This window comes from Siphateles boraxobius, unplaced genomic scaffold (assembly GCF_051911475.1).
Source record: "Siphateles boraxobius isolate OS27281-9 unplaced genomic scaffold, OSU_SipBor_1 41, whole genome shotgun sequence".
Classification (NCBI taxonomy): domain Eukaryota; kingdom Metazoa; phylum Chordata; class Actinopteri; order Cypriniformes; family Leuciscidae; genus Siphateles; species Siphateles boraxobius.
Window position 1 is genome coordinate 28,932,768 of NW_027509042.1, and position 14,621 is coordinate 28,947,388.

The following is a 14,621-nucleotide window of genomic DNA, read 5'->3' on the forward strand; positions in this document are numbered from 1 at the left end:
CTTTATGCAAGCTTACACACACACACACACACACACACACACACACACACACACACACACACACACACACAGACACACACACACACACACACACACACACACACACACACACACACACACACACACACACACACACACACATTATGAAAATATATTTGAATGGTATTTCATAAATGTTTTTGCAAACTATGAATCAGATTATTCCAAATTTATTCAGAAACATAGGACTAGACACACATTCTGTTGTAGATACAGACATTTAAAGTCTCATTCAGGATTCACATTTGTCAATGTGACAGAATTGTCAATAGTGATACATCAATAGATTAAATTTGACTTAATGTGATTGTAAATGTTAAAATAGTAACTTCATAAAGTCTAAATAGTAATTTTGTCACACTACTCAAGTATAATTCATATTTTAAAAAGCAGGGGGCAGTAAAATACTACTTATTGGCTTAATATGCTATTATATTCATTTAATTCTCTCCTTTTTAACTGTTATAGAGGCAAATTTTGTCCGATCTGATGGAAATTTTTCATGATTGTTTGGAGTCATATGGCACATGTTCTGACTTGTTTTTAAGAAGATCTGAGCATTCATTGAAAAGATATAGGCTTTCGGGGACACTTGGTCAAGGCCACATTATGAAGTGACCTTATTAAAGTCATCCAAATGCAGAAGTTCAACTTTTTTTCCGATAATTATTGATCTAGAGTCCAGAGAATGATTTATAGGCTTTTGACTGTATTTTGCCACACCCCTTTTCTAAATGACCCTGTTACAGCCACCCAATTGCAAAATTTCAACTTTTTTTCGATAATTATTGATCTAGAGAGTCCAGAGAATAGGCCTAGACTGGTTTGGTTCCGATCAGGCGAAAAACCAGGGACTAGTTCGCAAAATGGGTTTTGGACAGAATCCAACATAACTTTTTTTGTTCTTGCTTAAATCGAAATCGGATATACATATTGTCCGTATTAAGCCAAGGATCACAGTGGTGTAAAAAGCTTGAGACTAGGACCAACGGCCTAGGAGTTATGAGCAATTTAGTACTTTTGATTGCTGTAGCGCCACCTATGGGCCAATTGGGGTCATACTCTGATAGGTTCTCCCCAAAAGTGTGGCCTACCATCTGGCCAAGTTTCAAGTCTCTAGGCCTCACGGTTTGGGCTGCACGATGCGTTTTAGGTTTTTTTTTTTCAAATAGCAATTACAATAGGTTTTCAGCACTTCGTGCTTGAACACCTAATAATAATGAGACCTTTTTGACAGTTATAGCGCCACCTATGGTCCGATCTCCATGAAACTTTGCATGCTTCTTCACCATGTTATGACACATATGCTCATCAATTTTTGTGAAGTTCTGAGTTTTTATTTATTATTTATAGGCTTTTGACTGTATTTTGCCATGCCCCTTTTCTAAATGACCCTGTTACAGCCACCCAATTGCAAAATTTCAACTTTTTTTCGATAATTATTGATCTAGAGAGTCCAGAGAATAGGCCTAGACTGGTTTGGTTCCGATCAGGCGAAAAACCAGGGACTAGTTACTAGTAGTTTTGGTTGCTGTAGCGCCACCTATGGGCCAATTGGGGTCATACTCTGATAGGTTCTCCCCAAAAGTGTGGCCTACCATCTGGCCAAGTTTCAAGTCTCTAGGCCTCACGGTTTGGGCTGCACGATGCGTTTTAGTTTTTTTTTTTTTCAAATAGCAATTACAATAGGTTTTCAGCACTTCGTGCTTGAACACCTAATAATAATGAGACCTTTTTGACAGTTATAGCGCCACCTATGGTCCGATCTCCATGAAACTTTGCATGCTTCTTCACCATGTTATGACACATATGCTCATCAATTTTTGTGAAGTTCTGAGTTTTTATTTATGATTTATAGGCTTTTGACTGTATTTTGCCACGCCCCTTTTCTAAATGACCCTGTTACAGCCACCCAATTGCAAAATTTCAACTTTTTTTCGATAATTATTGATCTAGAGAGTCCAGAGAATAGGCCTAGACTGGTTTGGTTCCGATCGGGCGAAAAACCAGGGACTAGTTCGCAAAATGGGTTTTGGACAAAATCCGACATAACTTTTTTTTGTTCTTGCTTAAATCGAAATCGGAGATATACATATTGTCCGTATTAAGCCAAGGATCACAGTGGTGTAAAAAGCTTGAAGCTAGGACCAACGGCCTAGGAGTTATGATCAATTTAGTACTTTTGGCTGCTGTAGTGCCACCTATGGGCCAATTGGGGTCATACTCTGATAGGTTCTCCCCAAAAGTGTGGCCTACCATCTGGCCAAGTTTCAAGTCTCTAGGCCTCACGGTTTGGGCTGCACGATGCGTTTTAGGGTTGCTGTTTTTATCAAATAGCAATTACAATAGGTTTTCAGCACTTCGTGCTTGAACACCTAATAATAATGAGACCTTTTTGACAGTTATAGCGCCACCTATGGTCCGATCTCCATGAAACTTTGCATGCTTCTTCACCATGTTATGACACATATGCTCATCAATTTTTGTGAAGTTCTGTGTTTTTATTTATTATTTATAGGCTTTTGACTGTATTTTGCCATGCCCCTTTTCTAAATGACCGTTACAGCCACCCAATTGCAAAATTTCAACTTTTTTTCGATAATTATTGATCTAGAGAGTCCAGAGAATAGGCCTAGACTGGTTTGGTTCCGATCAGGCGAAAAACCAGGGACTAGTTCGCAAAATGGGTTTTGGACAAAATCCGACATAACTTTTTTTGTTCTTGCTTAAATCGAAATCGGAGATATACATATTGTCCGTATTAAGCCAAGGATCACAGTGGTGTAAAAAGCTTGAGACTAGGACCAACGGCCTAGGAGTTATGAGCAATTTAGTACTTTTGATTGCTGTAGCGCCACCTATGGGCCAATTGGGGTCATACTCTGATAGGTTCTCCCCAAAAGTGTGGCCTACCATCTGGCCAAGTTTCAAGTCTCTAGGCCTCACGGTTTGGGCTGCACGATGCGTTTTAGTTTTTTTTTTTTTCAAATAGCAATTACAATAGGTTTTCAGCACTTCGTGCTTGAACACCTAATAATAATGAGACCTTTTTGACAGTTATAGCGCCACCTATGGTCCGATCTCCATGAAACTTTGCATGCTTCTTCACCATGTTATGACACATATGCTCATCAATTTTTGTGAAGTTCTGTGTTTTTATTTATTATTTATAGGCTTTTGACTGTATTTTGCCATGCCCCTTTTCTAAATGACCCTGTTACAGCCACCCAATTGCAAAATTTCAACTTTTTTTCGATAATTATTGATCTAGAGAGTCCAGAGAATAGGCCTAGACTGGTTTGGTTCCGATCAGGCGAAAAACCAGGGACTAGTTACTAGTAGTTTTGGTTGCTGTAGCGCCACCTATGGGCCAATTGGGGTCATACTCTGATAGGTTCTCCCCAAAAGTGTGGCCTACCATCTGGCCAAGTTTCAAGTCTCTAGGCCTCACGGTTTGGGCTGCACGATGCGTTTTAGGGTTGTTTTTTTTTTCAAATTACAATTACAATAGGTTTTCAGCACTTCGTGCTTGAACACCTAATAATAATGAGACCTTTTTGACAGTTATAGCGCCACCTATGGTCCGATCTCCATGAAACTTTGCATGCTTCTTCACCATGTTATGACACATATGCTCATCAATTTTTGTGAAGTTCTGAGTTTTTATTTATGATTTATAGGCTTTTGACTGTATTTTGCCACGCCCCTTTTCTAAATGACCCTGTTACAGCCACCCAATTGCAAAATTTCAACTTTTTTTCGATAATTATTGATCTAGAGAGTCCAGAGAATAGGCCTAGACTGGTTTGGTTTCGATCGGGCGAAAAACCAGGGACTAGTTCGCAAAATGGGTTTTGGACAAAATCCGACATAACTTTTTTTTGTTCTTGCTTAAATCGAAATCGGAGATATACATATTGTCCGTATTAAGCCAAGGATCACAGTGGTGTAAAAAGCTTGAAGCTAGGACCAACGGCCTAGGAGTTATGATCAATTTAGTACTTTTGGCTGCTGTAGTGCCACCTATGGGCCAATTGGGGTCATACTCTGATAGGTTCTCCCCAAAAGTGTGGCCTACCATCTGGCCAAGTTTCAAGTCTCTAGGCCTCACGGTTTGGGCTGCACGATGCGTTTTAGGGTTGCTGTTTTTATCAAATAGCAATTACAATAGGTTTTCAGCACTTCGTGCTTGAACACCTAATAATAATGAGACCTTTTTGACAGTTATAGCGCCACCTATGGTCCGATCTCCATGAAACTTTGCATGCTTCTTCACCATGTTATGACACATATGCTCATCAATTTTTGTGAAGTTCTGTGTTTTTATTTATTATTTATAGGCTTTTGACTGTATTTTGCCATGCCCCTTTTCTAAATGACCCTGTTACAGCCACCCAATTGCAAAATTTCAACTTTTTTTCGATAATTATTGATCTAGAGAGTCCAGAGAATAGGCCTAGACTGGTTTGGTTCCGATCAGGCGAAAAACCAGGGACTAGTTCGCAAAATGGGTTTTGGACAAAATCCGACATAACTTTTTTTGTTCTTGCTTAAATCGAAATCGGAGATATACATATTGTCCGTATTAAGCCAAGGATCACAGTGGTGTAAAAAGCTTGAGGCTAGGACCAACGGCCTAGGAGTTATGATAAATTTAGTACTTTTGGCTGCTGTAGCGCCACCTATGGGCCAATTGGGGTCATACTCTGATAGGTTCTCCCCAAAAGTGTGGCCTACCATCTGGCCAAGTTTCAAGTCTCTAGGCCTCACGGTTTGGGCTGCACGATGCGTTTTAGTTTTTTTTTTTTTCAAATAGCAATTACAATAGGTTTTCAGCACTTCGTGCTTGAACACCTAATAATAATGAGACCTTTTTGACAGTTATAGCGCCACCTATGGTCCGATCTCCATGAAACTTTGCATGCTTCTTCACCATGTTATGACACATATGCTCATCAATTTTTGTGAAGTTCTGAGTTTTTATTTATGATTTATAGGCTTTTGACTGTATTTTGCCACGCCCCTTTTCTAAATGACCCTGTTACAGCCACCCAATTGCAAAATTTCAACTTTTTTTCGATAATTATTGATCTAGAGAGTCCAGAGAATAGGCCTAGACTGGTTTGGTTCCGATCAGGCGAAAAACCAGGGACTAGTTCGCAAAATGGGTTTTGGACAAAATCCAACATAACTTTTTTTGTTCTTGTTTAAATCGAAATCGGAGATATATATATTGTCCGTATTAAGCCAAGGATCACAGTGGTGTAAAAAGCTTGAGACTAGGACCAACGGCCTAGGAGTTATGAGCAATTTAGTACTTTTGGTTGCTGTAGCACCACCTATGGGCCAATTGGGGTCATACTCTGATAGGTTCTCCCCAAAAGTGTGGCCTACCATCTGGCCAAGTTTCAAGTCTCTAGGCTCACGGTTTGGGCTGCACGATGCGTTTTAGTTTTTTTTTATTTTCAAATAGCAATTACAATAGGTTTTCAGCACTTCGTGCTTGAACACCTAATAATAATGAGACCTTTTTGACAGTTATAGCGCCACCTATGGTCCGATCTCCATGAAACTTTGCATGCTTCTTCACCATGTTATGACACATATGCTCATCAATTTTTGTGAAGTTCTGAGTTTTTGTTTATGATTTATAGGCTTTTGACTGTATTTTGCCACGCCCCTTTTCTAAATGACCCTGTTACAGCCGCAAAATTTCAACTTTTTTTCGATAATTATTGATCTAGAGAGTCCAGAGAATAGGCCTAGACTGGTTTGGTTCCGATCAGGCGAAAAACCAGGGACTAGTTCGCAAAATGGGTTTTGGACAAAATCCGACATAACTTTTTTTTTTCTTGCTTAAATCGAAATCGGAGATATACATATTGTCCGTATTAAGCCAAGGATCACAGTGGTGTAAAAAGCTTGAGGCTAGGACCAACGGCCTAGGAGTTATGATAAATTTAGTACTTTTGGCTGCTGTAGCGCCACCTATGGGCCAATTGGGGTCATACTCTGATAGGTTCTCCCCAAAAGTGTGGCCTACCATCTGGCCAAGTTTCAAGTCTCTAGGCCTCACGGTTTGGGCTGCACGATGCGTTTTTTTTTTTTTTTCAAATAGCAATTACAATAGGTTTTCAGCACTTCGTGCTTGAACACCTAATAATAATGAGACCTTTTTGACAGTTATAGCGCCACCTATGGTCCGATCTCCATGAAACTTTGCATGCTTCTTCACCATGTTATGACACATATGCTCATCAATTTTTGTGAAGTTCTGAGTTTTTATTTATGATTTATAGGCTTTTGACTGTATTTTGCCACGCCCCTTTTCTAAATGACCCTGTTACAGCCACCCAATTGCAAAATTTCAACTTTTTTTCGATAATTATTGATCTAGAGAGTCCAGAGAATAGGCCTAGACTGGTTTGGTTCCGATCAGGCGAAAAACCAGGGACTAGTTCGCAAAATGGGTTTTGGACAAAATCCAACATAACTTTTTTTGTTCTTGTTTAAATCGAAATCGGAGATATATATATTGTCCGTATTAAGCCAAGGATCACAGTGGTGTAAAAAGCTTGAGACTAGGACCAACGGCCTAGGAGTTATGAGCAATTTAGTACTTTTGGTTGCTGTAGCACCACCTATGGGCCAATTGGGGTCATACTCTGATAGGTTCTCCCCAAAAGTGTGGCCTACCATCTGGCCAAGTTTCAAGTCTCTAGGCTCACGGTTTGGGCTGCACGATGCGTTTTAGTTTTTTTTTTTTTTCAAATAGCAATTACAATAGGTTTTCAGCACTTCGTGCTTGAACACCTAATAATAATGAGACCTTTTTGACAGTTATAGCGCCACCTATGGTCCGATCTCCATGAAACTTTGCATGCTTCTTCACCATGTTATGACACATATGCTCATCAATTTTTGTGAAGTTCTGAGTTTTTGTTTATGATTTATAGGCTTTTGACTGTATTTTGCCACGCCCCTTTTCTAAATGACCCTGTTACAGCCACCCAATTGCAAAATTTCAACTTTTTTTCGATAATTATTGATCTAGAGAGTCCAGAGAATAGGCCTAGACTGGTTTGGTTCCGATCAGGCGAAAAACCAGGGACTAGTTCGCAAAATGGGTTTTGGACAAAATCCGACATAACTTTTTTTTTTCTTGCTTAAATCGAAATCGGAGATATACATATTGTCCGTATTAAGCCAAGGATCACAGTGGTGTAAAAAGCTTGAGGCTAGGACCAACGGCCTAGGAGTTAGGAGTTATGAGCAATTTAGTACTTTTGGTTGCTGTAGCGCCACCTATGGGCCAATTGGGGTCATACTCTGATAGGTTCTCCCCAAAAGTGTGGCCTACCATCTGGCCAAGTTTCGAGTCTCTAGGCCTCACGGTTTGGGCTGCACGATGCGTTTTAGGGTTGTTGTTTTTTCAAATTACAATTACAATAGGTTTTCAGCACTTCGTGCTTGAACACCTAATAATAATGAGACCTTTTTGACAGTTATAGCGCCACCTATGGTCCGATCTCCATGAAACTTTGCATGCTTCTTCACCATGTTATGACACATATGCTCATCAATTTTTGTGAAGTTCTGAGTTTTTATTTATGATTTATAGGCTTTTGACTGTATTTCGCCACGCCCCTTTTCTAAATGACCCTGTTACAGCCACCCAATTGCAAAATTTCAACTTTTTTTCGATAATTATTGATCTAGAGCAGGGGTCTCCAACCTTTTTTCATTTGAGAGCTACTTTTAAAAAAAGATAGTGGCCGAGAGCTACTCATGCAATACAATACTTTAATCTCTTAAATAATGTCTCATAACTCTCATATTAACAACTATCTAAACTGTTTTAGACCTAACAGAGTTTTTGTAGGCCCATATATGTCACCCTTAAATGTCAGAGATAAGAACAGAATCAGAGATACATTTTTTTAAAGAAAATTGTACTTTGCATATTATACTGTAAAAACAAAACATAATTATAGTTAATTTTATAGTGCATCTTAAATAGAGATGAAATGGAATGGAAATTTCATTTCATGATTATAGTGACCAAAATGATCACGGTTATCACCGAATCCTGTTCAAAAAGTACTAATACTACACAATAAAATTCAATAAGTTTTATGTCGAAAACCAGCCAATAACAAATATAATTAGCATTAATAATATGCACTTTTTGTTTACATAAACATTAAAATAACAACATTAAAAATGATGGCCATATTTTAAAGGAGTAGGCTACTGGACATGTTATCTACTAGTATGTAGCGTACAAGTTCAAATAAAGCTTTGACAAAAAAAGATTTATTAAAAGAAACCTTGCATATTTCAGCCTTTTAATCATTTTTATAAAAAGAATGAGTCAAAAAAAGATAAATTACTGACGTTTACAATGCACATTAGCTTATCTTTTATTATTAATAGTAAAATTCGGTCCGATTTTCCCGTGGCGTCTGTCGTTGCTATGCAACCATGCACTGCGCTCTCCACAATGGCAAAGAAGTTTTAGTAGCTAATGCATTTTTCATCTCACTGCGCCTGGAAAAAATGAGCGCGTCGCTTCAATTATGAGCTTCCTACATTTGAAATAACGAAATTGAGCGCGCAAAAGACGCGATATGTGAACGGCCCCTGGCGAGCTACCTCCAATCAGGCCACGAGCTACTGGTAGCTCGCGAGCGACGTGTTGGAGACCCCTGATCTAGAGAGTCCAGAGAATAGGCCTAGACTGGTTTGGTTCCGATCAGGCGAAAAACCAGGGACTAGTTCGCAAAATGGGTTTTGGAGAAATCGGAGATATACATATTGTCCGTATTTAGCCAAGGATCACAGTGGTGTAAAAAGCTTGAGACTAGGACCAACGGCCTAGGAGTTATGAGCAATTTAGTACTTTTGGTTGCTGTAGCGCCACCTATGGGCCAATTGGGGTCATACTCTGATAGGTTCTCCCCAAAGGCCTAGACTAGGCCTAGACTGGTTTGGTTCCGATCGGGCGAAAAACCAGGGACTAGTTCGCAAAATGGGTTTTGGACAAAATCCGACATAACTTTTTTTTGTTGTTGCTTAAATCTAGCAACGGCCTAAGAGTTATGAGCAATTTAGTACTTTTGGTTGCTGTAGCGCCACCTATGGGCCAATTGGGGTTGGTGGCTTCCGATGGGGCGAAAAACCAGGGACTAGTTCGCAAAAGTGGGTTTTGGACAAAATCCGACATAACTTTTTTTTCGAAAATCGGAAAATGGTCTAGGAGAAGTTCGAAAAAGAAGGTTTTGAAAGTAAATAAAGATGGCGGACAGGAAGTTCGTCCAAATACGTCAAACTTGGTATCTATGTTCTCGGCATGACCCAAGGAATCTATTAAGACCAGTATCATTACAATAGGCATATTTTTTCAAAACTTATTAGCATTTTTGGAAATATAATTTTAACTTTTGACCAACAGGTGGTGCTGTCTCAAAATTTTTTGAGTACCTTCAGGGGATGGTGCTGGTGGCAAATTCTGAGTTTCATAATGTTACAGTAATGCATTTGTTAAGTATAGCATTTTACATCACAAAACTGTATTGAAGTCAATGGGAATTTCATGTTTTGTTCTATTATAGCGCCACCAAGAGGCAAAATCTCACAATTTTTTTCATGTGTCCTTGGAATGAGCCCACACATGTGTGTGCCAAATTTGGTGAAAATATCTCAATTTCGCTTCGGAGTTATAGACATTTATATGAAAAAACGCGTCAAAAATGACTGACACGTGACTTTGATTGAATTTTACTACCCCTTACTATCAATATTTTGGCATTTGGGCATTAGATGGTTAACAAGCTATGATTCCAAACTTCTGACGGTGGTTTCTCTCGATCGGACAAGCGGTTTCCAAGATATAGCCAAATGTTTTTTTCGCGCTAAATCGCAACGCTACACAAACCGTAAGACGAAACCCAGCATGTTTGGTATCGTTGGACTCGGCAACGATTCAGGAACTCAAAAAGATGACTCTCGTGAAAATAAGTCAACCACACCCAAAGTGAATACTGAATATGATTAACCGTTGCGAAGATACAGCCTTACGACTGTTTTTGCAAGCGCTACATAAAATTTGTTTGAGTGGTTATCGAAAACCATTTAACAAATCAATTTGAATCTAATAACTTTTTGTCAGCACTGCCTGAAGATGATCTGGTTCAATTTGCGTGCAAATCGGACAAACTGTCTAGGACGAGTTCAAAAAAGTAGCTTTTTCAGGAAGTTCAAGATGGCGGCCATATTTTTATGACGAAAAATGACGGCATAGGGCGCAATCGAACCGTCATGAGCTCAGGAATCAGATGAAAAAATAATTTTGTTGATTGGCCTTACGGTTCAAAAGTTATTTGCAAAATAAAAGTGAAACTTAGGACAGGTGGTGGCGCTAGAGGGAATGACTTAGAAAAAACAAAATTGGTGTATTTAATGTTGGGACTGTCCTCTATTAGAATGTCAAACCAAAACAACTTTTCCGCAATCGGTTCTATGGGCTGCCATATATTTCAAGAGCGGAAGAAGAGGAATAATAACAAGAACGGGAACAATAACAATAGGTGCCTCCGCACCTTCGGTGCTTGGCCCCTAATAATAATAATAAGAACCGGAACAGATACAATAGGTGCCTCTGCACCTTCGGTGCTTGGCCCCTAATAATAAGAACCGGAACAGATACAATAGGTGCCTCCGCACCTTCGGTGCTTGGCCCCTAATAAGAACCGGAACAGATACAAAAGGTGCCTCCGCACCTTCGGTGCTTGGCCCCTAATAATAAGAACCGGAACAGATACAATAGGTGCCTCCGCACCTTTGGTGCTTGGCCCCTAATAATAAGAACCGGAACAGATACAATAGGTGCCTCCGCACCTTCGGTGCTTGGCCCCTAAATATAAGCGTCCACACCAGCGGACGATATCGTTCTGTTTATTCTAGCACGTGCTTGTCTGCCGCTTTAAATGATCGAGCTTGTTACAGCAGTATGGATTCTGATGTCAATGTTTTTATCGTTCATCAGCTGGATAAAATTGTTCTGAAAGCGATTCCAACGATATCGTTTCTCAGTGCCATTATTGCTATAGCCTTGGTGTGGACTCTGCTATTCTTTAATATTGAGAAAGATTTTTAGAACGATATCTTTATAGTTATCGTCCTTGGTGTGAACATAAACGTACATACTGTCGCCCTCTTGTTGTTTTGATTGCTTCTATTCTCATTTGTAAGTCGCTTTGGACAGCTTTTGTGTGTATGTGCTCTTCTCACTGGTTGATGTCTTACAGGAATGGGTCTCTCTTCTGGCTTTCTGTTGGAGTCTGGTTCGAGAAGATCGAGAGCAAGATGACTTGATGCAGGATCTGGGGATCTAGGAATACATTCATATAAGAAAAATGCATTCATGAAAGAGAAATGCATTCTGATACACAATACAAAATGAAAAAGCATGCTATAAAACAATTCAAGAAGAAAAGAGTATAGAATAAAAACTGTTAAAAAGTAATCAAATAAAAGTGACCATAAAAAAGAGAGTTTTAATGGAATAATTAAAAACACTAAGAGATTCTGCATGCCAAATCTCAAAGGGCAGAGATTTCCATAGTTTTGGGGCAAATGAAGAGTAGTAACCCTTTATTGTCACATAGAGAAAGAAAAGCTATCACCCATTAACAATTTGGCGGAACAGTTATAAGTCAAGCTTCAGAAGAGCAGAGATCACTCATTGGGGTGTAGGAGGTTAAGAGCTCTGACAAATATTGAGGAGGCAAACTATGCAAAGCCTTGCGGGTAAGCATGAGAATTTTAAAATCAAACGAATGACAACATGGGACATAGTCTGTTTCTTAGATACATTTTTTTAACAGTATTCTGGAGATGAGGACATTCTGACAATATGTTAAATTAGCATTAAATATCACTCCCAAATTGAGTTTTGTTTGGAACTCCAGAATAGAGCCATTGACATTTAAGGTAAAAGACTCCGCTTTCCGTAGGCTGGTGGAGTGAGCCAATGATCACAACCTCAGGCTGCTCACTGTTAAAACAAAGAAAATTGATACATCCATTTTATTCCTCATAAATACCTTGATATAAAGGCCACAGTACCATTATCATACTGAGTGATCTTAAAAGTTGACCAAGGGGAACAATATAGTAAAGGGCCCAAAATTGAACCCGAGGTTCAACAGATTGCACCAAACTAACCTCAAACCTGCATCTACCCATAACAAGGAACTGCTTATGATCTAATATAAGAAGTAGGACTTAAACCAGTTTAGTGCAGTATCAGAAAAACAGAAGACAGTCTCTTTGATTAATAGAAAATTATCTAGAGTGAGAAAAAAATTGAAAGACAGTCATTGTCATCATAACACTCAGCCCTCACCTGCATATGAGAATAAACAAACAGCACAACACCATATTAGCCTAGTTGTTTTTAACCATGGTGATAAATGGCTAAATAAAAATAACAGTATGCAAAAAGATGCAACAAAGAAAATCAATCGCAGTTCAGTGTGCAAATATCCCAATGACATCTGTTAGAAAAACATTTGTGGACCTTGTGGAATTACCTCGATTTCTTCATTGATTACTCTTAGATTTAAAATATGTGATAAAAAACAATCTGACTAAATCAATAAAATACATAGTTTTACTTAAATTGTAAATCGAATACATTAAATAGTCATTCACAGTGCAGGCAGGAAAAAATAAGTAATTTAGCAACTTGTAGGTCCTCCTTTAGCAGCCACAACCTAATGGTGGCAGTAAATCTAAGAGCATCACAGGTATCTTTGGCAATCAAATTTTTTCTTGATAGTGGTGGTTTCCCTCATGGTGTCCTTTCTATGAACACCATTCTTCTTCAGTGTTCTTTTGATAGTGCAAATTCAAACAAAAAGGAGAAAGTCTAATCATTTTGTTCTGCTCAAATTTGCGTTTATATCAAAGTTCCTTTCAGGCAAGTCATTGAAATGGCTCTTTGAAATACCTCTCAAGCAGCGAATTCAGTCATGCAAGTACAGCTCCTATCTCTTTGTATGGGAAAACATACATTTCTCCGAAGCTCTTCAAAAAGCTTACGATTAGATTTCATATTTGAATTCACCATTGAAATCTGACAACTGTCAAATTTTGTTTCTAAACACTCAAATCATGACAAAATGACTGGACCAGCCAATGTGGGTGTAGAGTCCTACGCGCGTGTCTCAGAACCCTGACTGTTTCTATAGCAACCAGAGCTTCTAACGGCAGCTGCAGTGATGCAATGGCTTACCAATTGGCGATTTTCACTTTTATTTAGAAGGCGGAACATATTCATTTCATTGTAATCTGGTAAATGAGAAATAATTGCAGTCTTTTGGTCAACTGCTTTAGAGTTAGTGCTGCTATCGAGTTAGAACCGCTGAATGTGGTTTACTACAGGTTTCAGAAAGAGAATGATGTTAGCGGCAATGAGCCAAATCAGTCACTGTAGGAATACTTTAATGTTTGCGGACCAAACAGCTTAATAAGATATAGGCAACACAAACGCAAAGATGGGAAATATAATGTTATCATGTTTTAAAGAACAGTGGCTTAATTAAATGGTGGAAATAACAGGGAACACCACGGTAACAAAAAACCGAGACATGGCACTAACTGAGACATGGCTCACTCCACAAGACTGATTTCTCTCTGGTGATAGATGGGTTTGGTCCGCCACTCTGTTTAGATCGGGACAGAGAGGTAACGGGAAAAAAATCGGGGTGGAGGGGTTTGTTTGTATATCAATCGAAGGTGGTGTACAAATATTACAGTAAGAGCAATGATTTACTCTCCTGACATTGAACTTTGAATACCCTTTTATCTACCAAGGGAATTTTCACAGATATGCATTACAGTTGTAGACAATTATTCGAAAGCATACAATAAAACTGCTGCTAGAATTGCCAATGAAGTTTTACAAAATTTGAAATCAATTTTTCCGGATGCTCCAAACTTTGTTTTCAATAACTGCGACTTGAAGACTCTTAGTGATTGTTATCAATATGTCAATTGCTCTACTTGACATAAGATTTTAGACCTATGGATCAATCAAGGGAGCACTGAAAGCCATAGCAGGCCCTGCTATCAGTTTTTCAGATCATAATGTTGTGCCTCTTCACCCTGTCTATATATCGGTTACGGAGCTAAGACTAGGTGGATTCCTTTGGCTAAGACCAAAGTAATTTAACGATTTTAGGCTGGTAGCTCTTTCTTCAATAGTTATGAAGTAGTTAAGGAAAACCCAAAGACCCATATTATTTATTCCTTTTCCTCAGCTTATACAATACCATTTAGTGCTAAATAAATGTATTTCTCTTTTTAACTTAGATCTTAAACTCCCCCTGTAGTCAATAATTTGATCCCTTAAAATTCATCTTTGATCACCAAAATGACATTTAAAAAAAATTCTTAAAAAAATTCTCCATGCCTTAAAATATCTTGAATGTAACTCTACACCCTTGCCTCATTTAGTATACGCGGTTCTATGAATATGCAAACTAGCCCCACCTTCATTCAATCACAGCAGCTCA

At 38.7% G+C, this 14,621-nt stretch overlaps 1 protein-coding gene across 5 annotated transcripts in view; it reads right to left on the reverse strand.

The window, feature by feature from the left end:
• The window catches only part of LOC143706794 (centrosomal protein of 95 kDa-like), a 256,104-nt gene that overhangs the window by 59,195 nt on the left and 182,288 nt on the right, over positions 1–14,621 (reverse strand). For all 5 annotated transcript variants that reach the window (XM_077199099.1, XM_077199100.1, XM_077199102.1 and 2 more), the window contains one exon: positions 11,347–11,431. In XM_077199099.1, the coding sequence (XP_077055214.1) occupies positions 11,347–11,431 (85 nt within the window). The remainder of the gene's footprint in view (positions 1–11,346; positions 11,432–14,621) is intronic.